Here is a 27,599-nt window from a genome sequence, read left to right on the forward strand (position 1 = left end):
GCCTCGAACCTGAGCCCTGTACCACCTTACTAGGCATTTTTCCATCCTTGCAATTCACGTGAAAAATCGTCTCTCCCAGAGAAGGAAACAACTCTAATTTTGTCAGATCCTGAAAACTGTGACCTTAGCTCCATTGCATCCCTCTCTCAGGCCTCAGTTTCCCCCTTAAGTGTGGTGTCCCGGGACCCCAGCCTTACCGAGTTTCCAGGCCATCAATATATTCCTTCTTCTTTTTCCGGCTTTCTTGGGCTGACTGTTTGTTCCGAATTTTCCGGCGGATTTTCTTCAGCACTCGCTCCTCATACTGCAGAGTGACATGGGGAGCAGACTGAGGCAGTCTGGACGGTCCGCTCTCTTGTCCAGACCCCACAACTTCACCCCATTATCCTCCCAAGGGAGCCATCCCAGACTCAGGGACTTGAGGGCAGACCCATGATGACTTGAAGACCAGATTTTCTGCCCTGAAATTCTTGCAGAATCTCTAGAGGGGTCCTGGGTTCTGAAGGTTTTCCCAGCTCCCAAACCCAGTCCCGAATTGGCAACTGGATTTTGTGCACTGGTGCAATCCCGCCATCTTCTGGCCATCTGTGGGAACAGCTCCTTTCCCGAGCCCAGTTATCAAGTCTAAGAGAGGTCTTCCAATTGGAAAAGCAAACTCAGATACTGATATTGAGTGAACAGGCTGGGTGGAGACTGCGGCCAGCTAGAAAGCCCCCACTGCGGTGGCTTTGAGGATGATTTTTCTGGCTCTGGTGACAGACACGTCCTAACATTCTAGTGTGGGAGACCCAAAGGTGAGACTCATGGGCAAGTAGCTGCAGGAAAGGGGGCGAGCTCCAGAGCCAGGGGTCCCACTGACTCACCTTGGTGAGGGGAAGCTGGGTGGGCAGGGTGATGCCTTCTTTGGCCAACAGCTTCTTCTCATCCTCTGTCAGCACCAGCTCCTGGCTGTGCTCGGTCCCAAGGCGCAACAGGTTTGGGGCTGCCAGGTGATGTTGCTGTGGGGAAACCAGCAGAATTGCTTTGAGGGCAGGGAGAGTGACCGCCTCTGGGAAATGAAAGAGGCATCAGGTCTGAGAAACAATCGATCCATCTGCTGTAGAGTCCCCACTGGCACTAGGGCTCCAAAGAACCAGCACATAGCCCTCTGACCCAGCAATTCCACTTCCAGGAATTGCTCTTTAGATACAAGTTTTTCATTTGTTTCACAAGTAGCCATTAGACAGCTATGTATTTAGCACCTACTACATGCCAGGCACTTCTCTGGGCTCTGAACATTCCTTGCAGTGCATTCTGCAACAGCAAAGGGAAAATCCAACACACAAGGCACAGGTTAAGTGAGCCTCCAGGAAATGGGGGTGAGGGGTGTTTCTTCCTGTCTACTTGTTTGTACCTTTGGAACTTGGACTATGTGAATGCATTTGCCTATTCAAATTTTTTTTAATTAAATTTAAATTATGAAATAGAAACATTGAAAATGAAAGAATCGGGTCATCAGAGAGCCAAGTATTAGGAATGTCACACCATGGAATGGGAGGCTCAGGAATAAAGGTGGAGATTGGGGCAGCCTGACATTCGCTGGATCAAATTCCACTCCCTAGAATTCCAGGCCATGGATCAGCCCAACCATTTTCTCTCCAGGATCCAAGCCTCAGTATGTTCATCTGCCAAATGGGGATAAGGTCTTCCACTTCCCAACGTTGTTCACACACAGAACAACGGTATTAAACTTGACACATTTACAAAAGCCAGTTAGTATTTCCAGAGCAGTCATTCACCTTTCCTATCTTTCAAGACCTGCTGAAGTTCTGCCTCCTCCAGGAAGCCTTCCTGGACCTGCAATGCCCCTCCAGCCTCTCTCCCTTATGGGTACACTTCCATGAGCAGTCAGTTGTCCCCTTTTGACCATGAGGTCCCCAGAGGCTGAGCACACAGCTGGTGCTCACCGCGCATCTCTCAAGTCAAGAGGGGTGTTCTGCTCTTTCTTAGAGGTTGTCAGGACAACTTTGGGCATCAGGCAAATTAGAGTTCAAATTCTGACTCGGCCACTTTCTTGCCGTGTGACTTTGGGTTTGTGGCTTAACCTCTCTGGGCATTGGCTTTCTCATCTGAGAAATGGAGGTACTGATTGGGTTCTCAGGTCTGGTTTACCTGTAGTCGAACCCCAGGGCAAGATAGACAGCCCTCAGTCAGCGTGCAATGGGCACAGTAGGCCCAATGGGCCAGCCCAGGGATTAAGCCTGCAGCAGCTGTGTGACTTAGGTCAAATTACTGGACCTCTCTGTGCCCATTTCCTCAAACGTAGAATTAAGATAAGAGCCCCAGTTTTCAGGGTTGCTGTGAATTAAAAGATGATACATTAAGAGCATTTAGAAGAGTGCCTGGCCTATAGTAGATGCTTGGTAAGTTTTAGCCCTTTTTTTTTTTTTAATACTACTACTATAGTAGAAAGTATCCCAGCCCAGGAGACAGAGAACTCAGGACTGGGACCCACTGACTTACTCTGGGTGTAAGTCAGAGTAAGTGACTTGGACTTACCTTGGACAACTATCAGCCCCTGTCTGTGACTGTCTTCCAGTCTCCAAAATGGGGGTATTGGGGCCCCATGAACCCCAGTGCCCTCCCACCTCTGATGCTCCAGGGGTCGGGTGGGGACTGCTCACCAAGTCCCCGCCACTGCCAGAGAGGAGGAGGTCTTTCACTGTGAGGTTGCAGTGCGGGGGTGAGTTGGCCAGCTCAGCCTGCTCCCCGGCGTACAGGCCTGGGCTCCACATTTCTGACAGGGCAGATGGGGACAGAGACAGGGAGGGAGTCAGGCGGGGGGCCCCTAAGCTCCCAGCTTCTACTTCCCTCCTCCAGCAAAGCTCCCAGAATTGACCCCAATGTGCTAGGGATTTGAAGTACAGCTTGGGGCCCCAAGACCTGGTGCCTCAGTCTCCCCTCCACCATAAGATGGGAACCCAGATTCATCAGGACATTGTCAGGGACCCACTGTCAACCTGGGAGGGAGCAGCTGTTATTGCCCAGGATTATAGGCTGGATCTGCAGCTGGCCTGGCCTTATCTCTCCCTTGGAGAAAGGACCAGGTCTGATTCACCTGTGGTTCCCTCCCACCAGGTACCTGGCAAACTGTAGGTGAGCTGCTCTGGAGAGCACAGACTTCAGAGTCAAATAGCCCTTTGCTCTAATCCCGACTAGGTGGAGCTGTGTGACCTTGGGCAAGGGACTAAACCTCTCTGAGCCTTAGTTTTGTCAAGTCTCCAAAGGGACTAATAAGCGTTCCCATACCATTGCAATGCTCAAGAGACAAAGGATACCCTGCTGGCGGTGGCTTCTGCATCAGGCCTTTCTCCAGGTCCAAGGGGAACACCCCAAGGCCTGGGATCCCGTGACCTCACACACTTTCATTGAGCGTCTACTATGATCCAGGCACGGAAGGTACAAAAATGAGGTTGCCAGCATGATGCTTGCAGCAGGAACCAGCCTGCCAGGGGCGCATCCCACCTTTGCGGCTCTGACTCATTTCTTAACCACCTGGAAAACGGGCCCATGACAGACAGCATCCCAATACCCATCTCAAAAGGTGGGTTTGCACGGGCTTCCCTGGTGGCGAAGTGGTTGAGAGTCCACCTGCCAACGCAGGGGACACGGGTTCGTGCCCCGGTCCGGGAAGATCCCACATGCCGCAGAGCGGCTGGGCCCGTGAGCCATGGCCGCTGAGCCTGCGCGTCCGGAGCCTGTGCTCCGCAACGGGAGAGGCCACAACAGTGAGAGGCCTGCGTACCGAAAATGGGTTTGCGTGTACAGTGCCTGGGAGAAGGTGAGGGTAGTTGGCAAAGACTCAGGACTCACCCAGGTCTATAGCAACGGAAGCCTCAAACCCTTGGGCCACTGGCCCAAGGTTCCTGGTGGGGCAGGCAGGGCCAGTATGGTAGGAGGGGCAGGGCCCCTTGCCAGACTCTGCGCTATGGCAGCTGGCCGGGGTGGCAACCACCCCACTGTGTGGAGGGGTGTCCTGGGGGTCGGAGGGCAGATCTTCTGAGATGCCACTGTCACTGGCCGCAGGAGACCAGGTCGGGGAGCTGGGCACTGATTCTCCAGAACCCAGGATGGAGTTGAGGAAATCATCAGAGTTCGGGCCTGGCAGGACCTGTTGGGACGGAGAGGGACGGTGGGAATTAGGAGGCCTACGTTTCGGTTTGGATAGCTGTGTGTCTCTGGGCAAGCCACTGACCCTCTCTGGGCCTCACGTGTCCTTTCTGTAAGATGGAAAGAGCTAACGCTCCTTGCCCCCAGTGTTGTTGGAGCCTGAACACAGTCATGTAGCACGGGAACAACATCCAACCGTGTCGAGGCACAGGCCCCAAGTTTAAGTCTGGACCCAACTCCAAACTGCTGTGTGACCCAGGACAAGTTACCACCCCTCTCTGGGCCTCGCTTTTCCCCACCTATAAGAAGGAGGTGATGGCATCTGCCCCTTAGGTCGCTGAGAGGTTCCATACAATAACGTGCTTTTAAAATCTCACACATGAGCAATAAACGCACAGAGCTGAGTGGGGTCCTGGCTCTGGCCCTGGGGTAAATGCAGCGGGTTATCACCTGGTCCTCAACGTGGCCCCAGTCCTCGCCCAGCTCTATGTGTCTCAGGATGCCGTCCTGCCGGTCAAACAGGAGATCCAAGAGTTCCAGGCTGTCGGTAGGGCACGTGAGACTGGTGGAGGAAGCCATCTGGGGCAAGGAGGGGACATTTGTGAGGGTCACGCAGCCCTTCTCCTCCCCACCACCCATCTGCACACCACCCTGAGGTCCATCCTGCTCCAGTTCCATCCCGGCTCCAGCCCCAAGGTCGGGCCTGCTGCTCCTGCTTGCTGGACTTCTGTCTCCAAATCTGTGTTTTGGGGCCAACCCAGAGACTCCCGGGGCCTGACAGCCAATTTCTTTAAAAAGTGGTAGACAGATGCCCCCGTGGGGATGATCAGCCGATGGAACTAGCCCTCTCCTGCACTCCCATGCTGCCCAAATTCCCCCCTTCTGGAAGGCGGGGGGACCAGGAAGAAAGACCAGGAGCAGCCCCAGAATGGAGACACAATTTTGGTCGTTGCATTCTCCCTCTGGGCCTCAGTCTTCTCATCTGTAAAATGGGATGTGAGGTTCCTGCCAACCCTGGGAGCTTGGGGAAGATTCCTGGCATAAACCCTCCCTCACCTGGAGACCAGTGCAGGGCTCACCTTTCCAACTGCTAAATCCCCATTCATGAACCTGGCCAGCTCTTTCTCCAGCCACTTCTGCGTCTGCTGCGAGGTGGGGGCTCACCCCACCACCAGGGCTCCCAGGCTCAGCCGGCTCTTCTCTGTGGCTCTGTCACCACCCCTAAAAGATGCTGAAATAGTCCTGGGGAGCTCCTAGCCCACCCCCAGGTGCTGATTGGGGAACAGGCAAGACAGACAGGGTTAAGGGCCAGTGACACGGGGGCAGGCTAGGGGGAGGGGAGGGAAGACCGTTATCTCAGATGTTTCGTGCTTTTCCAGCCGGCAGTGGGCAAAGGCCAAAGTCTGGGGAGCCGCGGCTCTCGCATGACCTCTCCCCTACTTTCAGGGACTGTTTCTCGTCATAATCCCTGGATGTCGGCTCCAGGAGAGCCCAGGGCCCTTGGCTGGGTCCTGTCCACTCTCAGAACAGAACCAAGAAGAACTGCCCAGGCCTCCGCTAGAGCCCTTCCCTCTGCCAGGAGCCCCCTTCCCTCATTGGAGCTGGCAACCCCCAACCCCCTGCCCGCAAGCAAGCTCTCCACGGCCAAACCAGAACAATCGATTCCTTCTAGAATCTTCTATCATTCATTTATTCTCAATAAATATTCATTGAGCCAAACTTATTCCCTCCTCAGGGCCTTTGCACTAGCTGTTCCCTCTGCCTGGAACTCCTATCCCCTCCACCCCGAATCTATCACTGCGTTCACATATTTGGGAATGTTTTCTATCTGTGGATCTCAGCCCAGACAGCTGAGAGGTCGTCTCTGACCTCTCACCAGAGAGGAGCCCTCACCCTGTACCTCTTTATCACATCACTGGTTTCACTGAAATCCTCACTATTTGAAAGTTTCTTGTTTACTTGCCTGTATTCTTCCCTCATTCCTCCCCTGCCTCTTCATGTGAGTGACTTCGGGGCTCTTTTGTTCTCAGCTGGGTCCCCAGTGTCTAGGAAGTGCCCGGCACACAGGAGGTGCTCAGTCAACTCTTACTCATTGGGCACCTCCTGTGTGCCAAGCACTATTTAAGGCCCTGGGGATAAGGCAGTGGATGAGCTAGACCATAAATGCATAAACACACCAGAAAACTGACAAATGGGCAAATGCTACCAAGAAACTAAATGTCATCATGTAAAGGGCAACAGAGGGCTGGCAAAGGCTTCTTTTTAGAGGTGACATTTAGGGACTTTGCTGGTGGTCCATCTGTTAAGACTCCACGTTTCCAATGCAGGGGACGCGGGTTCAATCCCTGGTCGGGGAACTAAGATCTCACATGCCATGTGGCATGGCCAAAAAAAAAAAAAAAAAGGTGACATTTAAGTACAGTCCTGAATGATGAGAAAGAGCCAGCCACTGGGAGATCTAGTGGAAGGGTGTTTCAGGCCAAGGAACAGCATGTGCAAAGGTCCTGGGGCAGGATGGGGCCTGGCGTGTTGGAGGAACAGCCAGGAGGCCCATGTGGATGGAGCAGAGTGAGAGAGGGAGGAGGGGAGGGCAGGGAGGGGACGGGGCAGGTCGTGCAGGGCCTTGCAGTCTGTGGCAAGGAGTTTGGTTTATATGAAATACAGCAGGAAGCTGTTGGAGATTAGTGAATGGATGACGAACCTTCTGTGTGCCGGGCACGATGGTAGGTGCTAGGTTTACACAGTAACTCAGACACCCTCCTTGCTCTCAAGAAGTTCACATCCTGGCGTACATTTCTCCCTGGACCAGCCATTATTTATTCATGCATCAAAAATTTAAGGACGACCTATTATGTGCTGCGCCAGAGTGGTTCTCTTATCTGACGGTAACATCTGTGGTTGTCACAACTGGGGGTGCTCCAGGCATGGAATGAGTGAGGGTCAGGAATGCTGCTCCACACCTCACAATGCCTGGAACGGCCCCACACAGAGTAAGCCTGGCCCGGATGTCAGCAGTGCCTGGCGGGAGAATCCCTGCATTACAGTAACTGTCCCCCTCTGGATGGGAGACATTATCTCACTCTTGACCCCTGCATCTCTTATTTCCTTTTTAACCACTCTGTGTTGGATTTGTGTGTGTGTGTGTTGGATTTTTTAAGGGGTTTGTTTGGTTTGGTTTGGCTTTCCTAGTCATAATATTTATTCAGCCTTTGCTGTGGAGGCTCCTTTCCAGGGCAGTGTCAGCAGGTGGAGAAAGTAGGTGAAGTTTGACTTCTGGGCTTGTCTCTGCCTCCCCCTCACTCCCATTTATGACTCTGAGGAGCCCCGGTGCCCTTGACATAGAACTTCCTCCTCTTCTTATCAAAACCTGCCAGAATCATGGATCTGGTATTACTCATTTACACCTTCACGTAGATTTAGACCCCATAGTCCACCTCCCCAGGATATTTGTACTTTTTTGTAATTTTATAATCATGGGCTTTGGAAGGCTTTTATGTGTCCTAATGAAGGAGACGTCTGAAAAGGTAGGATAAAGATAAGCGTTTGAGGGACAAGAGGACTTTCTGATGCCCTTGGAATCATATGACCTAATTTACTGGACATGACCACATGCTTCAAAGCGATGCTAAGTTGGAATCTAAAGTAAAATTCCCACAATAGATTCTACCAATGTGTTTAAGCACGAAACATGGGACTTCCCTGGTGGCGCAGTGGTTAAGAATCCGCCTGCCAATGCAGGGGACACGGGTTCGAGCCCTGGTCCAGGAAGATCCCACATGTCGTGGAGCAACTAAGCCCATGCGCCACACCTACTGAGCCTGCACCACACCTACTAAAGCCCACACGCCTAGAGCCTGTGCTCCACAAGAAGAGAAGCCACTGCAATGAGAAGCCCGTGCACCGCAACGAAGAGCAGTCCCTGCTCGCCACAACTAGAGAAAGCCCGTGCACAGCAATGAAGACCCAATGCAGCCAAAAATTAATTAATTAATTATTTAAAAAGTATGAAACATAACACAAGAGGATGCTGTGTTGATTGAGGAATACTGTGTTAATAAACAGATTTGCGGAACTTGTCAGAGCCTTTACAACACTCTGTAACACCCTTGGAAGGGACAGAGTTTGTAGCATTTCTTAAACATAATTGCATAGGTGTGAGCTTTGTTTTTAAGTTGCACTTCATTGATACTGAACCATTTCTGATATTTGAAAACGTTTAAAGATGCCCACTAGACTGACTGCAATACAAAAGACAACATCAGTTGTTGGCGGAAAATCTGGGGCAACTGGAACTCTCACCCACTGTTTGTGGGAACCAAAAGGGTCCAACCACTTGGGGAAACTTTGGACAATTGGGAAATCTCTTATAAAGTTAAACATGCATTTACCATATGACTTAGCAATTTTATTCCTGGGTATTTAGCTAAGAGAAATATAATTATATGTTCACAGAAGGACTTGTACGTGAATGTTCACAGCAGCCTGATTCATGATTGTCCTGAACTGTAAACAACTCAAATACCCAACAATAGGGGAGTGGATAAACAAACTGGTATATCCATACAACACAACTGCACTCAGCCATAAAAAGGAATAAATTACTGATACATTCAACAACATGGATGAATCTCAAATGTATTGTGATAAAAGAAGCCAGACACAAAAGAAGACTGTAGGATCCCATTTATATGACACCCAGAGAAGAGGCAAAAGTAATTCTTGGTGACAGAAAGTGGTTGCCTGAAGTAGAGTGGGCAATTGAGTGGACAGGGGCATGAAGGAACTTTCTAGGGTGGAGAAAATATTCCATATCTTATTTTTAATGGTGGTTACATGATTGTCTAGAATTGTCAAAACTCAGCCAATTGAACACACGTAAGACCTGTGCATCATTACTGTAAATTAATTCTACCTCAATAAAAAGCATACTAAATACATAATGAACAACCACGTACATAATGCGTTTAGGAAAACATTAGAAACAACCAAAATATCTGTCAATAGGGGATTGATTATAGAGTCTGATGTGTTAACACAATGGAATATTATGTAGCTGTGAAATAGAATGAGGGTTCTCTTTATGTACTGATATGGGACAATATTGAAAATATATGGTTATTTCAGTGTTTCTCAACATTTTTTTTATTCTGGCCCTCCCACAAGGAGTCTTTGAAAACATTTTCCTAACTGCTCCCCCGTGAAACTGTAAATCCACATGTATTCTATATACATGCTTGTGTACCATATGTATATCTGTGCTTTATACAGTAAAAGAGTAAGATTTTTTTTCACCCCCTAAGAACTAGTTTTCACAACCCCCTTGAAGATAATATCTTTCCCATTGAGAATGCACTGGTTAAGTAAAAATTAAGGTGCACTACACAAGATACTGTCTCTGTGTGACAAAAGGAAAAATGAACGTGTATACATGTTTCTTATATATTTATAGAATATCTCTGGAATGAGACACAAGAATCTGGTAACGGTGGTAACCTTCAGGGCTGGGAGCTGGGAGGTGGGATAGAGAAGAAGGAGGGCTTTTCCCTGCATAATCATTTATTTTGGAATTCTCAGCCATGTGCCCGATGTACATATTCCAAACAAAGAAATACAATTTAACTTAAAAAAAAAAGAAGAAATAGGGGCTTCCCTGGTGGTGCAGTGGTTGAGAGTCCACCTGCCGATGCAGGGGACACGGGTTCGTGCCCTGGTCTGGGAAGATCCCACATGCTGCGGAGAGGCCGGGCCCGTGAGCCACAGCCGCTGAGCCTGCGCGTCCGGAGCCTGTGCTCCACAACGGGAGAGGCCACAACAGTGAGAGGCCCGTGTACCGCAAAAAAAATAATAATAATAAAACAATACAAATAAAATGCAAAACATACATTTTCCATAGTTTCCCAAGTTTTCTAATACAAGCGCACCTTGTGTTAGAGTTAGTGTTTAGGAGCTGCCCCCTCTACAAAAGTAAATTGATCCACCTTGGGTCCCCAAAGTCCAGCATTCCCACTGCCTTGCCTGTAACGTTCCTTAAATAAGGTGATGCCTCCCTTTCATCATTATTGCTTTATTCTGATGTGAACACTACCATATCAATAATTGCCAACCAAGTCCTGCCAGGAGGCAGTCTCCCTATACCTGTGCTTTTCTCACAGATCCCTCTTCCTTTCCATCTCTGAAGTTACCTCAGGGAAAATGTGCTCGAAGCACTTTGAGCTAATTCCAGCTGCAGTGCGAATGACTGATATCAGGCACATAGATTCCTTTGCTTGGGAGCATTTACATTTTCTTATGGAGCCTTAAGGCATTATAACTCAAAGATTAGTTCTTAGCATTTTTCCCCAGGGCAAAAATCACCCCCTCTCAGATGTTACTTAGATATAACTAGACCTAGGTAAAATGTGAATGACTGATTTTGGGTGAATATATTATTTTTCTTGGGAACATTTACATTTCCTCATGGAGCCTGAAGGAACTGTAGCCCAGATCTATATTAGCTCTTATCTTTTCGCCCAGGGCAAATAACTTCCCTCTGTGGGTTTCAGATGTACTCAAGTGGTAAGATGTTCAAAAGCCACTGGGTTCTATGTGAAACACCATGAAATTATGATATTCAGTCTCACACCCTTAAACATACAAGATTCCTATCTATAAAATCCCAGCATTTAGTTTAGGGCACATAGAAACTGCTTCCTGAATCTTTACTGACTGGAGATTGCATACTGTACTAGATTCTAGCTCAGACAAGTGGTAGTTAAAGTCAGAAAAGACTGAAAAAAATTCAAATGAGAAAACCCTTAAAATTGAGAAAATTCTAACCATTTCCTCTGCAGCTTGGGGACAGTTCCATAGGAGGTAGTACGATTCGGTGGCTAAGAAGAACTCAGGGGTTGGAGACAGATGGACGTGTGTGTGAACTCTACCTCCACTCCTCACAGATATTACGTTAGACCCTGGGAACTCACTTCACTCCAGAACTCCCCTTTCCACTCTATAGCACTCTCGGGGTGCTGAGCTGTAGGAGTGTAGATTTGGGGCTGTTGGCCATCATTACCCCATGATGGGAGAAGCTATCTGAGAATGAAGCCCACCCAGAATACAGCAGAGCAGACAGAGAGCAATCAATCCCTGACAACATGGTCTGAAGTCCTGGACTCAGCCATACCTGAAATCCACTCCTTGGCTTCAGAAACATGGCAGTGATGTGAGCCAGTGACTTCCCCTTTTGGTTTAAAATTTTTGAGCTGGAGTTTCCGACCCTTGCACTGAACAAACAAACATCAAAACAAACAAACAAAAAAACTATTTACTTTCCTTGATTAATCCTGTCCACAGAGCTGTCTCTCCCTGCCCCAAGCTTCACATTTGAATGTAGATTATAGAGATTAGCACTTAACACACTCTCCTTAGGTATTTGTTGATTGGTCCTGCCTGTCTGTATTGTCTTTTCAAAACTAGACTGAGTCCCTTGAAGGTTGAAGGCAGGTCTGTTCATCTCCCTTGACACTACTCAGGGCATGGTGGATGCTCAAGAATGTCTGGCCAGTTCTGAATTTGCCAAAATGGTCCTCGCCTATTCACATATCATTGCTTTCCTTCCCCCTTACTTTTTGGCTGTCAAATGCTCATAACTGAATCTCTTATACTCTAATCTGATGGCATGATATTAGCATTGGTTTGCACCAAGACCCTGTGTAAACTTTTTTAATTAAAAATATATATAATTTTTGGACTTCCCTGTCAGTCCAGTGGTTAAGACTCTGTGCTTCCACTGCAGGGGGCACAGGTTCGACCCCTGGTTGGGGAACTAAGATCCCGCATACCACATGGCACGGCCAAAAAAAAAAAGAAAGAATATTCCAGAACTCCAGAAATCCCTTTTCAGGAGTTACCCCTCCCCCAATGGAGGTAACCACTGTTCTGAATTCCGTGGCATTATTTTTTGGCTCTCACTACTTCCTGTGTATCTGTCACCCTCCTCCTTCCCTCAGCTCCCACACTCTTGTGTTTCTGTTTATCTTCCAGTGGGCTTTGCACATGTTTATTACAATCCATCAGCAAGTCTTGATAGCTCTGCCTTCAAAATACGTTCATTCTTTGTCTGCTCCATTTCTACTGTCCTGGTCCAGCCCCATCCTCACTGGGCTGGACCAGTGCACTCTCCCCCTTCTCCTCCTCCTGGCTTCCATGCTTGCCCCCATAGTCTGCTTTCCTTATTAGGACTCAAAAAGCCCTCTCCCTCATTACCTTTGCACCACCTTCCACTGCTTTTCCTCTCTCTCCCTTCACACTGGACTCATGTCACCAGGCACGGTCCTCCCTCAGCGCCTCTGCACTTGCTGTCCTATCCCCTTTCCTAGATCTCCCTGTGGCTGGCTCCTTTCACCTTTAAATGGCTGCTCGAATTCACCTCCTCCATGAAGCTCTCCATGACCACCTTCTTTAAAACCAGTCTCCATCCCCATCTCGATTTATGTTTCTTCATAGAAACTTACTGTCACCCGACACTATATATTTTGTTCATTTATCACAGTGTACATTCATTCAACAAACATTTATGGATTGTCTATTCTGTGCCAGGCAGAGGGACACATCCTAGGGAATGTCAATATTCATTCATTATTTCAGTCTACAAAAGTGTCTTTTACTCCTTCTATACATCAACATTGATCCAGGTGCTTAACAAGTCAGAGATAGGAAAGGTTGTGGGGTGGAGTACCATAAAGTCTCTAGCTAGAATTCACCTGCAAAATAGGGACAATCATTAGGACAAGACCTACTGTGTGCAGTATCCCTAGTGCCTGGAACTGTGCCTGGTACGCAGTAGCTGCCCAATCAATACTTGTAGAAGGAACAACTGAACATGTATAAATATAATCATGGAGTTTAGTGCGTGGCTGACAAACTACAGTCTATGGGCCAATTCTGGCCCCTTACTTGTTTTTATAAATAAAACTTTGTTGGCACATGGTCACTCCCACTAGTTTACATATTGTTTACAGTTGCTGTCACACAGTTGCATAGTCTTGACAGAGACACTTTGGCCCGCAAAGCTGAAAATATTTACTATCTGGCCCTTTTCAGAAAACATTTTCTGTAATCCACAGGTTCTGTGGATTAGACTTGCTCAGCCCAACAGCAGGATTAAGTTCACATGTGGTTACTGAGCACTTGAAGTATAAAAAGTGTGACTGAGGAACTGGATTTTAACTTTAATTTCTATTCATTTAAATTTTAAAAATTGATACTTCAGTTAACAGACAACTTTTGAGTATATATGGAACAAGTTGCATATGTGAATCTACATTTTTACTGTAAATTTTCTGAACTCTATAAATACAGATCGAGGATTTCTGATGAAAACTGAGCATCCACATTGAGATGGGTTGTATGTGTGAAATACACATTGGATATCCAAGACTTAGCATGAAAAAAAGTGAAATACTGCGTTCATAACTGTGACATTGACTGCACGTTGAAATGGTAACAGTTTGGGTTTATGAATTCAGTCATTTAGATTGACAAAAATTTATTATTAATACGAAACTTCATTTTGCTTTGTACTTTTCTGATGTAACTGCTAAAAACTTTAAAGTGAGAATATTTCCATGGAACTGGCTGGGGTAGAGCAGGGCCTGGGTTCGAATCCTGCCTCTACCACTTGTAACTGTGGGCAAATAACTTTGCTCCTCTTGACTCATTTTCTTTATCTATGAAATGCGGGATAAAGACCCTGCTTCACCGGGTTCTTGGGGGTTTGATCCATTATAACATGTGGAGTGCTCAGAAGGGATGCCCACACAGCCAGGTCTCAAACTCTGGCCATTTTTAGGGTTATTACTATTATTACTAGTATATGAATCTGTAAGAAACACGCCAGGCTCAGCTTCCGAGGTGCTCGAAGGGCAGACGTCTGCTTGTCATTTTCCGGCCCCCTCAGCCCTTTGGCCTCAGCACAAGTCTGGCCCTAATGACAGTCCCCATTCTGCACAGGAGGACAGAGGGGCTAATAAGGGGTTATGATTCACCATGGCCACTCCATGAGTCAGCCACCATTGAGACAACGCCCAGGTCCCCTGCCCCAGTTGGGGACATGTCCCTCGGCACCATGTCACCTCCACATGCCTTTGGCTGCTTGCCAGAGGGTCCTTTCTACTTCTCCCTTTAGGTCAGTTTTGGGGGAAAGAGGTGAGGGGGTCTGGGAGCACCTGCTCCCCCCCTCCCTTCCCCCTCTTTCTCCGGGACTCTCCCTTGGGGTACGGCCAGGCCAGGCAGTGAGTAAAACCCTTGTGACATGGGTGTGGCTGAGGCAGGCCAGGGGCTGGGGACAGGGGGACTCTGATCGGGCTCTTAGGCAATGCCAACTGATTAGCACCTAATCCTCCAGGCTTCCCAGTCCAAGGGGTTCCTGGCTCTCAGGGGTGACTGAAGACAGGAAGTTTGAATCAGGGTCTCCCAATACCATGAGAGGCGAGACTTTGTCAGGGGGTGGGAGGCTCCCTCTGCCCTTCCTAAAGCATGAAGGACGTTATGTCCGGGAATTCATTCATTCATTCTAGTGACCATTACTTCTTTTTTTTTTAATAGTTTATTTATTTATTTTTGGCTGCGTTGGGTCTTCGTTGCTGCGTGCGGGCTGTCTCTAGTTGCGGCGAGCGGGGACTACTCTAGGCACGCGGCCTCAGTAGTTGTGGCGCACGGGCTTAGTTGCTCTGTGGCATGTGGGATCTTCCCAGACCAGGGCTCGAACCCGTGTCCCCTACATTAGCAGGTGGATTCTTAACCACTGCGCCACCAGGGAAGCCCCAATGACCACTACTTCTTGAGTGCCTGATGTGTGCCAGGTATTGGGGACCCAGCAGAGAACGTAACCAATTATTCCCCATGCCCCGCCCCTGTGGAGCTGATGTTCTGAGGTGGGGAAGATGCTAAGTAAAATCAATTGTGCATAAACAAGTAAATAAATAAACTGAAGAGAAACACAACATTGTAAATCAATTATACTTCAATTAGAAATTTAAAGAATAAATAAATTGGGAGAGACCAGGTATAGAAGAATAAAGCAGGAAAGAGAGATGGGAGGGGTTGGGTCAGGGAGGCCTCGGCAGAAAGATCCTGGGGAGTTGAGGGCAGGGTGGTGCCTTGTTCCAGGATGATGTCAGTCCTGTGATGGTTCTAGAAGTTTCTGCGTGGGGCTGGATGGGATGTGTTTGTGGAAAGAGCTGGGAGGTCCCTTGGGTCAGAGATCTGGTTCTCCAAGCTTGGTGTTAGGGTCTAGCCCTGAGCCAACCATAGGAAGGGGGTCCCCCAGCTTCAGGAGACCAGGTGGCCTTTGGGGCAGTACCCCATGAGGGTCCTGAGTCTAGACCAGCAAACGGGGTCAGCGCCCCTGCCATCTCGCAATCCACACCCCTCTGCCCAGTCCTTCCCCCATGTCTCACCACCATCTCATCTCACCTCACCTCGGTGATTATTTTATGGCTGGTGGGTCCAAGGGTCAGAGCTGACCCTCTCACCAGGAAAAGGAGGCCTCCTACGGCTGTGGATGTGGTCAACTCAGCTTCCTTCCCCTTGTGGGCGAGAAGATCTTGTCTCCTCTGGCTCCACCCCTGGGGCTTCTGGGAGGGAGTCCTTAAGGTTCGGGTGGGGGAGGCATGTCGGGGTCCCCAGAGCCTGAATTCGTCCTGGCCCTCCATCCCTCACCTTCTGAATGTGTTTGCTGTAGCTGCTGAAACAAAGTCCCACAGACTGGGGGCCTGCAACAACAGAAATGTATTCTCTCCCAGTCCCAGAGGCTGGTAGTCCAAGATCAAGGTGTCAGCAGGGCTGGTTCCTTCTGAGGCCTCTCTCCTTACCTTTTATATTATTTTTTAAAGAATTTATTATTTATTTATCGGCTGCGTTGGGTCCTCATTGCTGCGCACGGGCTTTCTCTAGTTGTGGTGAGCAGGGGGCTGCTCTTCGCTGCGGTGCGCAGGCTTCTCAGTGCAGTGGCTTCTCTTGTTGCGGACCACGGGCTCTAGGAGTGTGGGCTTCAGTAGTTGTGGCTTGCGGGCTCCAGACGTGCAGGCTCAGTAGGTGCGGCGCACGGGCTTAGTTGCTCCACGGCATGTGGGATCTTCCCGGACCAGGGCTCGAACCTGTGTCCCCTGCACTGGCAGGCAGATTCTTAACCACTGCACCACAAAGGAAGCCCCTCTCCTTGCCTTTTAGATGCCATCTTGTCCCTGTATCTCTGTGTGCAAATGTCCCCTTTTTACAAGGACCTCAGTCTTATGGATTAGAGCTCACCCTAGTGACCTCACTTAACTTGATTACCTCTTTGAAAACCCCCAACTCCAAATACAGTCACATTCTGAGGCCCTGGGGGTTAGGACTCCAACATATGAATTTGGGCCTGGGGGATACAATTCAACCCCTAACACCCCTCAAAGCTGTGATGAAACCCAAGCCTGGTGGTCACCTCTCCAAGTAGCTGCCCTGACCACCCCAGCCAAAATCACCCCCCCCATCCCAGTCACACCCAGTACAACCCCTTTGATGGGAGGAAATTCTATTTATCTATGTTATCTGTTTACACCAGGGAGGAGGGACCTGTATATTTTGATCACCGATATACCTCCAGCCACGAAATCAATCCCCCACCACCACTGAAGTGGCTCCAAACCCATCTGTGGAGCAAACCCCACAATTCAGTGTGCGCCACGGGTCTCAAGAGAAATACACCTGCTCTCGGCCGAGTTGGGATATCTGTATCGTCTCTAAATCAATTCAAAACTTTCCCATTTTGTGTGCAATTGCTTTCTGGACTGGGTGCCAGGAGGTCGAAGTCCTAGCCCCAGCTCAGCAATCAACTTGGCTGTGACATCACAGAGTCACTCCTCCCCTCTGAGACTCTGGTTCCCCATCTGCAAAATGGGACGATGGATCTAAAGGTTATATAAAATGAAGCCCCTTCCAGGTTAAACATTGGGGTTAATGTTTAATCCCAGGGAGAATCTGACCAGGAGTGTAGTTTGATAAGAGTCGTGGGCCACGTTGTGTACATATATATGGAGAAGCCCACCAGGTAGGGGACAATCCCATTCACGCATGAGCGAGGTGGAACGGGCTGAGAAAGTGTTAAGAAAGAACCGCGCCCTGATTCTTCTCTCTGGGAGCATGGTTAATCCCCAAATGTCCTCCCTGCTGCAGGAAGAATACTGTAGAAATCTCAGATCACCAATAGAATCTCCAAGTTAGAGTACACTTAAATGATCACCAAAACCCTCAAGAGAATTTAGTAACTTTTTTTTTTTTTGGTGGCGCAGTGTAGCATGTGGGATCTTAGTTCCCGGAAGGACCAGGGATTGAACCCGTGCCCCCTGCAGTGGAAGCACTGAGTCAACCACTGGACCGCCAGGGAAGTCCCTAGTAACATTTATTTTCATGTTACATCGCTTTTACAATTACCTTCTAATTGGGGCATCTGATACTGGTCTAATTTACCATCGTGTTACTAAGTGTCTTTCAAAAATAAATTTATTGAAGAAAAAAAGCCAAATACATAATAATGCTGAAGATGGTACTAAACTTTCTTCAACAAATGTATCTTAGGGCTTCCCTGGTGGCGCAGTGGTTGAGAATCTGTCTGCCAATGCACGGGACACGCGTTCAAGCCCTGGTCTGGGAAGATCCCACATGCCGCGGAGCAACTAAGCCCGTGCGCCACAACTACTAGCCCGTGCGCCACAACTACTAGCCCGTGCACCACAACTACTAAGCCTGTGCGTCTGGAGCCTGTGCTCCGCAACAAGAGAGGCCGCGATAGTGAGAGGCCCGCGCACTGCGATGAAGAGGGGCGCCCCCTTGCCGCAACTAGAGAAAGCCCTCCTACAGAAACGAAGACCCAACACAGCCAAAAATAAAAATAAATTAATTAAAATGTATCTTAAAAGGAAACATTATAACACCAGATTTTAGGTTTTTTTTAAGTATCAGGTGCCTAAAACAGATGCAAAAGAAAATAAACAATGTTATTATATTCTAGAGAGCTACTGTTGCCTGTGGAAGGTTCTGGATTAGGTGACTCTTAAAAGCTTAGCAAAAATGTGTTAAAGACACAACAGCACCCAACTTGAGTGCTTCTTGACAGAATCAGACAGTTTAAAAAAGGATTGAAAAGTCATTTCTTACCTTTCATTAGGTTTATTTCGTATATGCAATTTGCACGCAAACGTGCATGGAGAATCCCAGCGGGGCCTCCAAAACAAACAAACATGCATGCATGGAGAACTCACTCTGTGCATTGAATTCTCTCAAACCATCCCCACCCCCACTCTCTTGGACTTCCCTTCTCCACAAAAAACAATGCCATTTCTCCTAGGCCCAGCTTCTGGGTCTGGGCACCCAGTCTCATCAAAACCACAGCTAAAATTTATTGATCACTCACTGTGCCAGGCACTGTGCAAAGTACACAAATAAACTTGATCCTCCAAAAACCCCAAATGAGTTGGGGACTTTGTAAATACCCATTTTGCAGATAAGTAAACTGAGGCTTGCGGAGGGGATGCTCTAGCCCAAGCAGCTTGTAAGTAGTGATGCTGAAATTCAAGGCAGCAACCCTAAGTCAGAGCTGCCCCTGGGGTGAGCCAGAGTCAACCCCAGGTAGCAGTGCTCATGGCAACAACAGGCCGGGGCTTTGTCGTGTCATCTAGCACAGAGCGAATGTCATGGTTACGGCTCTCTGGATTCAATTCCAGCCCCTCCTCTTGCAAGCCGTGTGACCTTGAGCAAGTTATTTGGCCTCTCTGTGCCTCTACTCCTCCCAAAATGGGGAGAATAGTAAAGATCCAGAGAACTCTTATACAGGAGCGGTGGCATACCATGGCTGGGGAGAGGGGAGCAGCTCACCCCAGGTGCTATCAAAAACGAGGCCCATTAATTTCTAAAATATACAAACAGCTTGTATAACTCAATAATAAAAAAACCCAAACAACCCAAACAAAAAATGAGCGGAAGACCTAAATCAACATTTCTCCAAAGAAGACATATAGATGTCCAAGAGGCACATGAAAAGATGCTCAACATCGCTAATTATTAGAGAAATGCAGATCAAAACTACTATGAGGCATCACCTCACACTGTTCAGAATGGCCATCATCAAAAAGTCTGCAGATAAAAAAATGCTGGTGATGGTGTGGAGAAAAGAGAACCCTCCTACACTGTTGGTGGGTATGTAAACTGGTGCAGCCGCTATGGAGATTCCTTAAGAAACTAAAACTAGAGTTGCCATATGATCCAGCAATCCCACTCCTGGGCATACATCCAGAGAAAACTCTAATTCTAAAATATGCGTGCACCCCAATGTTCACAGCAGCACTATTTACAATAGCTAAGGCATGGAAACAACATAAATGTCCATCAACAGGTGAATGGATAAAGATGTGGGATATATGCAATGGAATACTACTCAGCCATAAAAAAGAATGAAATAATGCCATTTGCAGCAACATGGATGGACCTAGAGATTATCATACTAAGTGAAGTAAGTCAAGCAGAGAAAGACAAATATCATATTATATCACTTATATGTGGAACCTAAAATATGATACAAATGAACTTATTTACAAAACAGAAAACAAATGTATGGTTACCAAAGGGGTAAGGAAGTGGGGGAGGGATAAATTAGGAGTTTGGGATTAGCAGATACAAACTACTACATATGAAATAGATAAACAACAAGGTCCTACTGTATAGCACAGGAAACTATATTCAATATCTTTTAATAAACCATAATGGAAAAGAATCTGAAAAGTGTATCTATCTGATACACTTTGCTGTCCACCAGAAACTAACACACACTGTAAATCAACTACACTTCAATTTATAAAAAAGAAAATCTGAAGTAAAAAAAGGGGAGCCCATTGTCTGCAGAGAATTCAGAAACTGATAATAAACCTGATTTTATTATTATTTTTTTATCAACGTGCATAGACAATTCTGAACAATGTCAGTGTCAAAATAATCTCCCCTTAAGAAATCTTTTATTGGTCTAAACCAGGGAGTGAGCAAAGTTTTTCCATAAAGGGCCAGATAGTAAATATTTTCAGCTCTTTGGGCCAGATGGCAACTACTCAGCTTGTGATCCCAACAAGAAAGCCACTGCAGACAACTCATCAATGAATATGGCCCAGTGCCAGGAAAGCTCTTTATATGGACACTGAAATTTGAGTCCTCTATACTTTGCACATGTGAAATATTATTCTCTTTTTGATTTTTTTTAAAGATTTTTTTTTGATGTGGACCATTTTTAAAGTCTTCCTTGAATTTGTTACAATACTGCTTCTGTTTTTGTTTGTTTGGTTTTTTTTTGCGATACGCGGGCCTCTCACTGTTGTGGCCTCTCCTGTTGCGGAGCACAGGCTCCGGACGCGCAGGCTCAGTGGCCATGGCTCACGGGCCCAGCCGCTCCACGGCATGTGGGATCCTCCCGGACTGGGGCACGAACCCGTATCCCCTGCATCGGCAGGTGGACTCCCAACCACTGCACCACCAGGGAAGCCCTGCTTCTGTTTTATGCTTTGGTTTTTTGGCCACGAGGCATGCGGGATCTTAGCTCCCAGACCAGGGATCGAACCCACACACCCTGCATTGGAAGGCGAAGTCTTAACCACTGGATCACCAGGGAAGTCCCTCTATTTTTGATTTTTTTCCCAACCAGTTAAAAAACAAAAACAAAAAAAACCCCTCCTTAGCTCCTACAAAAATAAGCTGGATTTGGCTGACAAGTCATGGCCTGTCCACTCTTGGTATGAACAATTGCTGTGGTTTAACCACTGGAAGTTTTGAATTAGCACATTTTATTACTTATCCTTTAATAAACATTGTATTATACACAGAAGTGAATTTGGAGAACTTCATGCAATGCATTTGGCTCCAGACACACACAGACTCAGCTATACACATTCATTTGAAGAGTTAGTTCTTAACGATTCTAATTCTTTTGAGTTCTCTTTGGAAACAGTTCATATTTCCAACCCTTGTGGTATTACACGATCTTGTGTTTAAACAGTAGATTTGAAATAAACAGTGATGGGCCAGTGATTTTAAATGCAAAGAAACAGAGTTTGAGCTACTTCACTTTTTTTTTTTTTCCCTATCTGACCACTTGGACCTTCTATTTCTGTTTAAAAGTTTAGACAGTGCACCAATTGCAAATTATAATATTTTTGTTTGGCAAGCTCAAATTTTAATTCATTTTTACTGGATTTGAGCCATATCTTTAAAATGGAAATATCAATAATTTCCTCCTTTAAATTATTATTCTTGTTTGATGATTTAAACTTATTAAACTATAAAGCTATTATTCATTGCTGCAACAGATCAGTAGAGATATGTACCTACATGTAAAGAGAAGTTTTTCTTTAAAAAAAAATTCATTAATGGAATTAAAATGTATCCATTCATCACCTTTTTCCCTTTATTGGACTGGGATATTTATTTATTTTATTTTATTTATTTATTTATTTATTTATTTGCGGTACGCGGGCCACTCACTGTTGTGGCCTCTCCTGTTACGGAGCACAGGCTACAGACACGCAGGCTCAGCGGCCATGGCTCACGGGCCCAGCCACTCCATGGCATGTGGGATCTACCCGGACCAGGGCACGAACCCGTGTCCCCTGCATCGGCAGGCGGACTCTCAACCACTGCGCCACCATGGAAGCCCTATTTATTTAATTTTTTAACATCTTTATTGGAGTATAATTGGTTTACAATGGTGTGTTAGTTTCTGCTGTATAACAAAGTGAAGCAGCTATACATATACATATATCCCCGTATCTCCTCCCTCTTGCATCTCCCTCCCACCCTCCCTATCCCACCCCTCTAGGTGGTCACAAAGCATCAAGCTGATCTCCCTGTGCTATGTGGCTGCTTCCCACTAGCTATCTATTTAACATTTAGTAATGTGTATATCGGACTGGGATATTTATTTTATGTATGTTACTGGTGTGATTATATAGCTGGTGTTCAATGAAAGAAAAAATTTCACTCCATATTTCTCTTATGGCTATTACAATTATTGGTTGCTTTGCATAATTATTACTGACACTTTCTGGCTTATAGAGGAGTGAGTGTTAAAACAAGATTTCCTTCAGCTTTTAAGTGTGCTATGTAAGTCACTGCATTTAGGCACTTAATACCTGGTTCGTAGTGTCAGACAAATATTTATTATCATCCCTAGTCCATTGACAAACTATACCCCCATAGTCTGTCTTTGTAAAGACTGAGAGCAAAGAGCAGCTTTTGCATTTTCAGATAATTTTAAAATACAGAATAATTATTTCGCTTTAAAAATATAGGAAGAAGGGCTTCCCTGGTGGCGCAGTGGTTGAGAGTCTGCCTGCTAATGCAGGGGACACGGGTTCGAGTCCTGGTCTGGGAGGATCCCACATGCTGCGGAGCAACTAGGCCCGTGAGCCACAACTACTGAGCCTGCGCGTCTGGAGCCTGTGCTCCGCAACAAGACAGGCTGCGATAGTGAGAGGCCCGCGCACCGCGATGAACAGTGGCCCCCGCTTGCTACAACTAGAGAAAGCCCTCACACAGAAATGAAGGCCCAACACAGCCAAAAATAAATAAATAAATAAATAAACTCTTACCCCCAACATCTTCTTAAAAAAAAACCAAACATTAAAAATATAGGAAAAAATTATTTCGCGACACAGGAAAATTACATGAAATTCAAATTTCAGCCTCAAAAAATAAAATTCCGTTGGCGCACAGCACACCCATTTATGGACTGTATGGTCTGTGGCTGTTTGGGGACTAAGAGCGCAGAGTTGACTAACTGTGATGGGCTGTGTTTAAGCTATTTGCTACGTGGCCCTTTAAAATTTTTTTTGCAGACTCCTGCTCTAATTTTTCAACCCCTCTCCTCCAAACCCCCAACTCTGGAAGTCCATGTTCAGAGACTTAGGCCCCCAGGTCCTCTTCTATAGACAGCTGCCCAGCGTCACCCAGTGACCCCTCCCCTTCCCACCCAGGCCTGGCCTGAGGCTGGGGGAGACCGGTCAACTTCTCAGTCCCTGGCGCCCTCTAGTGGACCCCGCGAGCAACTGCCTTCTCAACCTCCTTCCCTGGCGGCTCCACCCACGCCCTCCCTCCCCGCCAAACCCAGGTCTCCTGGGAAGTGGGGAGGAGTGGGAGGTTATTTTTGTGCCTCCTCCTTGTCCTGATTCCTCCCCCTGCCCCCTGCCAAGGTCTCCAGGACTCCCCCCTCCTGGGGCCATGATCCTACTCTCCCACCATGCTTTACACACTAGGACTCTCAATGAATTAAATCCCATTCAGCCGTTGTCAAAGATGTTGACAAATTTGAACAGCTTTGTTACTTTCCAAAGCCCCTTGGTGTGTATACACACCACCTCTTAATTTGTGCTTTTTATCTGTATGTACGCCTTGCATTTGTGTAGCATGCCATTCTTTGCCCCTCCAAAGTGTTGTTTAAAAATATTTATTTATTTATTGGGCTAAACCGGGTCTTAGTCGGGGCATGCAGGATCTTGGTTGTGGCGTGCGGGATATTTACTTTCAGCATGAGGGATCTTTAGTTGCGGCATGAGGGATCTAGTTCCCTGACCAGGGATCGAACCCTTGCCCCCCTGCATTGGAAGCGCAGAATCTTAACCGCTGGACCACCAGGGAAGTCCCTCTCCTGAAGTATTTTGATCCACATCATTTCATCCAACATCTGCAGGAACTGGCTGGTATTTCACACTGAAGACATAGAAGGACAGAGGAGATAGGTAATATATATGCTCAGGCTAAGAAATGATGTTGGGTCCGAGGCCTGAAAAGACTCAGGTACAGTGGTGAGCTGGAGCTGGCTTCCTCTGGCTGGTGAGATTCAATGACATCATGAGGGTAGATTGAAATTGGCCAAGGTTGGGGTATTTACACCTCAGGAATCGGCAGATGCTACAAATTAGGGATTTTCTGTGTGGATCACGAGACGGAAGGTGTAACCATTGCGTTTTGGGATGTGAGCAGAGCATCAGCAGCATGGCAGTCAGAAAGGAAGATAGTCCTCCTGGGAGAGGACATCCATGCCAGCTGTGCCAGGGACTTTTGGGAAGACAAATCACTCTTTTTCAGAGCCTTCCTTCCTTCATCACTCATTTATTCATTCATTTTCCCCATCAAATATTTATCAAATATTTACCTGATGTCATAAGACGTTACCCATTCCTTCTCAAATATTAGAATAATGCTTGGACCTTTTCCCCCCCAAAAGCTGTGATTATTTATAAAGTCCAGTACCACCTCTCCAAGATATCAGATGTGAGTTATTAGATTCAAAATGAACTAGCTTAGGGACTTCCCTGGCAGTCCAGTGGTTAAGACTCCGTGTTTCCACTGCAGGGGGTCCGGGTTCGATCCCTCCTCCGGGAACTAAGATCCAACATGCCAGTGGGGCATGGCCAAAAACAAAAACAAAAAAAAAAAAACTAGCTTAATCCCTACCGAAAATGCAGCAAGTGCTTCTGCTACACCTGTCATTTCTAGAAGTCTGACCTTGTTTTCAGGGTTAACTGCTGAAGGTTGGCAAATGGCCTGTATATCCAACTGCCTTTTGCCGTCTCCATGCAGGCGTCTCACAAGCCTCCCAAATTCAATGTGGCTGACTGAGCACCTCCCATTTCCCCAAACGTGCTCCTCCTGCTGCCCTTCCTGTCTCACCAAACGGAAGCTCCAGCCTTCCAGTGCTCAAGGTCAAAACGTTGGGCTGTCCTTGAGTTTTCTCTTTCCCTCACACCCCACATCCATCCATCAGCAGTCTTATCCACTCTGTCTCACTCTGCTCCAGGCACCCGGGCCTCCTGGCTGTCCCTCCAACACGCCAGGTGTGGTCCTGCCCCAGGACCGTTGCACTGGCTGTGTCGTCTGCCTCAGAACTCTTCTTCCAGATCTCGATGGAGCACACTCCCAACTTTTTCTGCTTTTGCCAAATGTCACCTTCTCAGTGAGACCGTCCCTGACATCCTATTTATTTATTTGGTTGTGCCGGGTCTTAGTTGAGGCTCACGGGCTCCTTAGTCGCGGCATGCATGTGGGACGTAGTTCCCTGACCAGGGATCAAACCCGCGGGCCCCCTGCATTGGGAGCGCGGATTCTTAACCACTGCACCCCCAGGGAAGTCCCTGACATCCTATTTTAAAACTGTGACTTTTTTTTTTTTTTTTTGCGGTACACGGGGCTTTCACCACCGCGGTCCCTCCCCTTGTGGAGCACAGGCTCCAGACGCGCAGGCCCAGCGGCCATGGCCCACGGGCCCAGCCACTCCGAGGCATGTGGGATCCTCCCGGACCAGGGCATGAACCGGTGTCCCCTGCATCGGCAGGCGGACTCTCAACCACTGCGCCACCAGGGAAGCCCTAAAACTGTGACTTTTGCCCTATTCCCAGCTTCTGTGTTTCCTCTTCTCTTGCATTCGCTATTTTTCTTCCGCGGCACTTGCTGAAATGGGACATGCTGTTTTTTATTTGTTTGTGGCCTATTTCTCCCTATCAGACTGTGAGCTCCATGAGAGCTTGGAACAGAGTAGGGATTCAATAAAAATTTGAACTGCTGTAGCTGTTGAATGAATGAATGATTTGCCTTAACTTAGTTATGAGGAACATGCCACGTCTTATACTCCAAATGCCTCGAAGTGTAACCAATGTCCTGATGCCCTAGATCAGGGGTTGGCAAACCACAGCCCATGGGCCAAAGCCAGCTCACCACCTGCTGTTGTATTGTCTTCAAGAATGCATTTTACACTCTTTAACCCGTTGAGAAAAAGTTTTAAGAATATTTTCTGTTACTGAAAATGATATGAAATGCCAATGTCAGCGTCGCCTGGCCACACCCATTTGTCTATATTTTTGCGACAGAGACTGGCCCTCAGAACTGAAAATATTTATTATCTGGTCCTTTACAGAAAAAGTTTGCAGAGCCCTGCTCTCGTGTCAAAGGAGGAAATGGTGTTGCCAAAGGGGAAACTGAGACCCAGAGGGGTGAGATGAGTTTTCCAAGGCCCCACGTTTCTGAGGGACTCCTCCTTTGCTGAATTATCTGAACAATGTTTCTGATGCTTTACAGGAAACAGAAGTCAGACTGCCGGGGACTTCCCCGGTGGTCCAGCGGGTAAGACTCCACGCTCCCAGTGCAGGGGTCCCAGGTTTGATCCCTGGTCGGGGAACTATATCCCGCATGTATGCTGCAACTAACAGTCTGCATGCCACAACTAAAGGACCCTGCATTCTGCAACGAAGATTCGGCATGCTGCAACTAAGATCCGGCGCAGCCTAAATAAATAAACAAATATTAAAAAAAGGAAGAAAAAAAAAGAAAGAAGGAAGGAAGAAAGAAATCAGACTGATGAAGAAACACCTTCATAAACTGAAGGTCACCTGAGGTACTGACCTTGAGAGAGAAATCTGCACCCAACCATCTGATCTTGCCAAGCCCCGGAGATTTTTAATTGCCCCTGTAAAAAAAGAAAAAATAAAGTCATCACTCACTCTAGAAACCTTGAGTTTGGGACTTTGATCGAAGTGATTACGACATCCCATCAAAACTCCATTTGACTTCATCCCTTCCGCAGACATTTATGGGCACAGTCAGAAGCTGAGGGCAAACTGGAGGCAGAAAAGCAAGTTTCCGGGGGCTGGGGAGCAATGGCTAATGGGAACGGGGTTTCTTTTGGGGGCGATGGAATGTTCTGGAACTAGACAGCAGTGAGGGTTGCACAACACAGTGAATATACTAAAAACCACTGATCCGTGCACTATATTTTATTTTTTTATAATTTTTTGGCCTTGCCACGCAGCATGTAGGATCTTAGTTCCCCAGCCAGGGATCGAACCCGTGTCCCCTGCAGTGGAGGCACGGAGTCTTTACCACTGGACCGCCAGGGAAGTCCCCATACACTTTAGAAGGGTGGATTTTGCATTACATACATGATGCCTCAATTAAAAAAATAATAATAAATTTTAAAAGACAATGCTTATCTGTTTCTTACTAAATAACAGTGCTATGAAATAAATAAATAAAGGGAAGGCAAAAAGTAAATTTCACCTATTAACCACCCCTGCCCCAAGTCAAACTCCTTTTCCACATTCCTCCTAATTCTTATTCATCTGCATGGACCCTTTCTGCACAGCTGTAAAATAGATATCATCTTGCCCATCCATTGTTCAGGACATGATACAACATAATTAAAAAAGAAAAACAACTCTAGGGGTGGGGATGGGAGGGGCGAGAAATGCGTGAAAGGTGTCAAAAGGTACGAATTTCCAGTTATAAAATGAGTCCTGAGGACACAATGTACAGCATGGTGACTATAGGTAATAGTACCGTGTTGTATATTTGAAGGTTGCAAAGAGAGGAGGTCTTAAAATTTCTCATCACAAGAAAAAAAAAAGGTG

General features: G+C 47.1%; 1 protein-coding gene across 1 annotated transcript in view; it reads right to left on the minus strand.

Annotated features, from left to right (window-relative positions):
- CREB3L3 (cAMP responsive element binding protein 3 like 3) overlaps positions 1-27,599 on the minus strand; it is a 41,806-nt gene that overhangs the window by 6,845 nt on the left and 7,362 nt on the right. Inside the window, exons 2-8 of the mRNA XM_030764486.2 lie at positions 26,596-26,659; positions 5,229-23,907; positions 4,600-4,728; positions 3,853-4,150; positions 2,664-2,776; positions 864-998; positions 198-304 (exon numbers count right to left, since the gene is read on the minus strand). Of these exons, the coding sequence (XP_030620346.1) occupies positions 198-304; positions 864-998; positions 2,664-2,776; positions 3,853-4,150; positions 4,600-4,728; positions 5,229-5,255 (809 nt within the window). The 5' untranslated portion in view covers positions 5,256-23,907; positions 26,596-26,659. The remainder of the gene's footprint in view (positions 1-197; positions 305-863; positions 999-2,663; positions 2,777-3,852; positions 4,151-4,599; positions 4,729-5,228; positions 23,908-26,595; positions 26,660-27,599) is intronic.

This window comes from Delphinapterus leucas, unplaced genomic scaffold (assembly GCF_059928025.1).
Source record: "Delphinapterus leucas isolate spDelLeu-1000000601 "Yukka" unplaced genomic scaffold, BTC_Dleu_Yukka2 spDelLeu_asBTCV2_sq25, whole genome shotgun sequence".
NCBI classification, from domain to species: domain Eukaryota; kingdom Metazoa; phylum Chordata; class Mammalia; order Artiodactyla; family Monodontidae; genus Delphinapterus; species Delphinapterus leucas.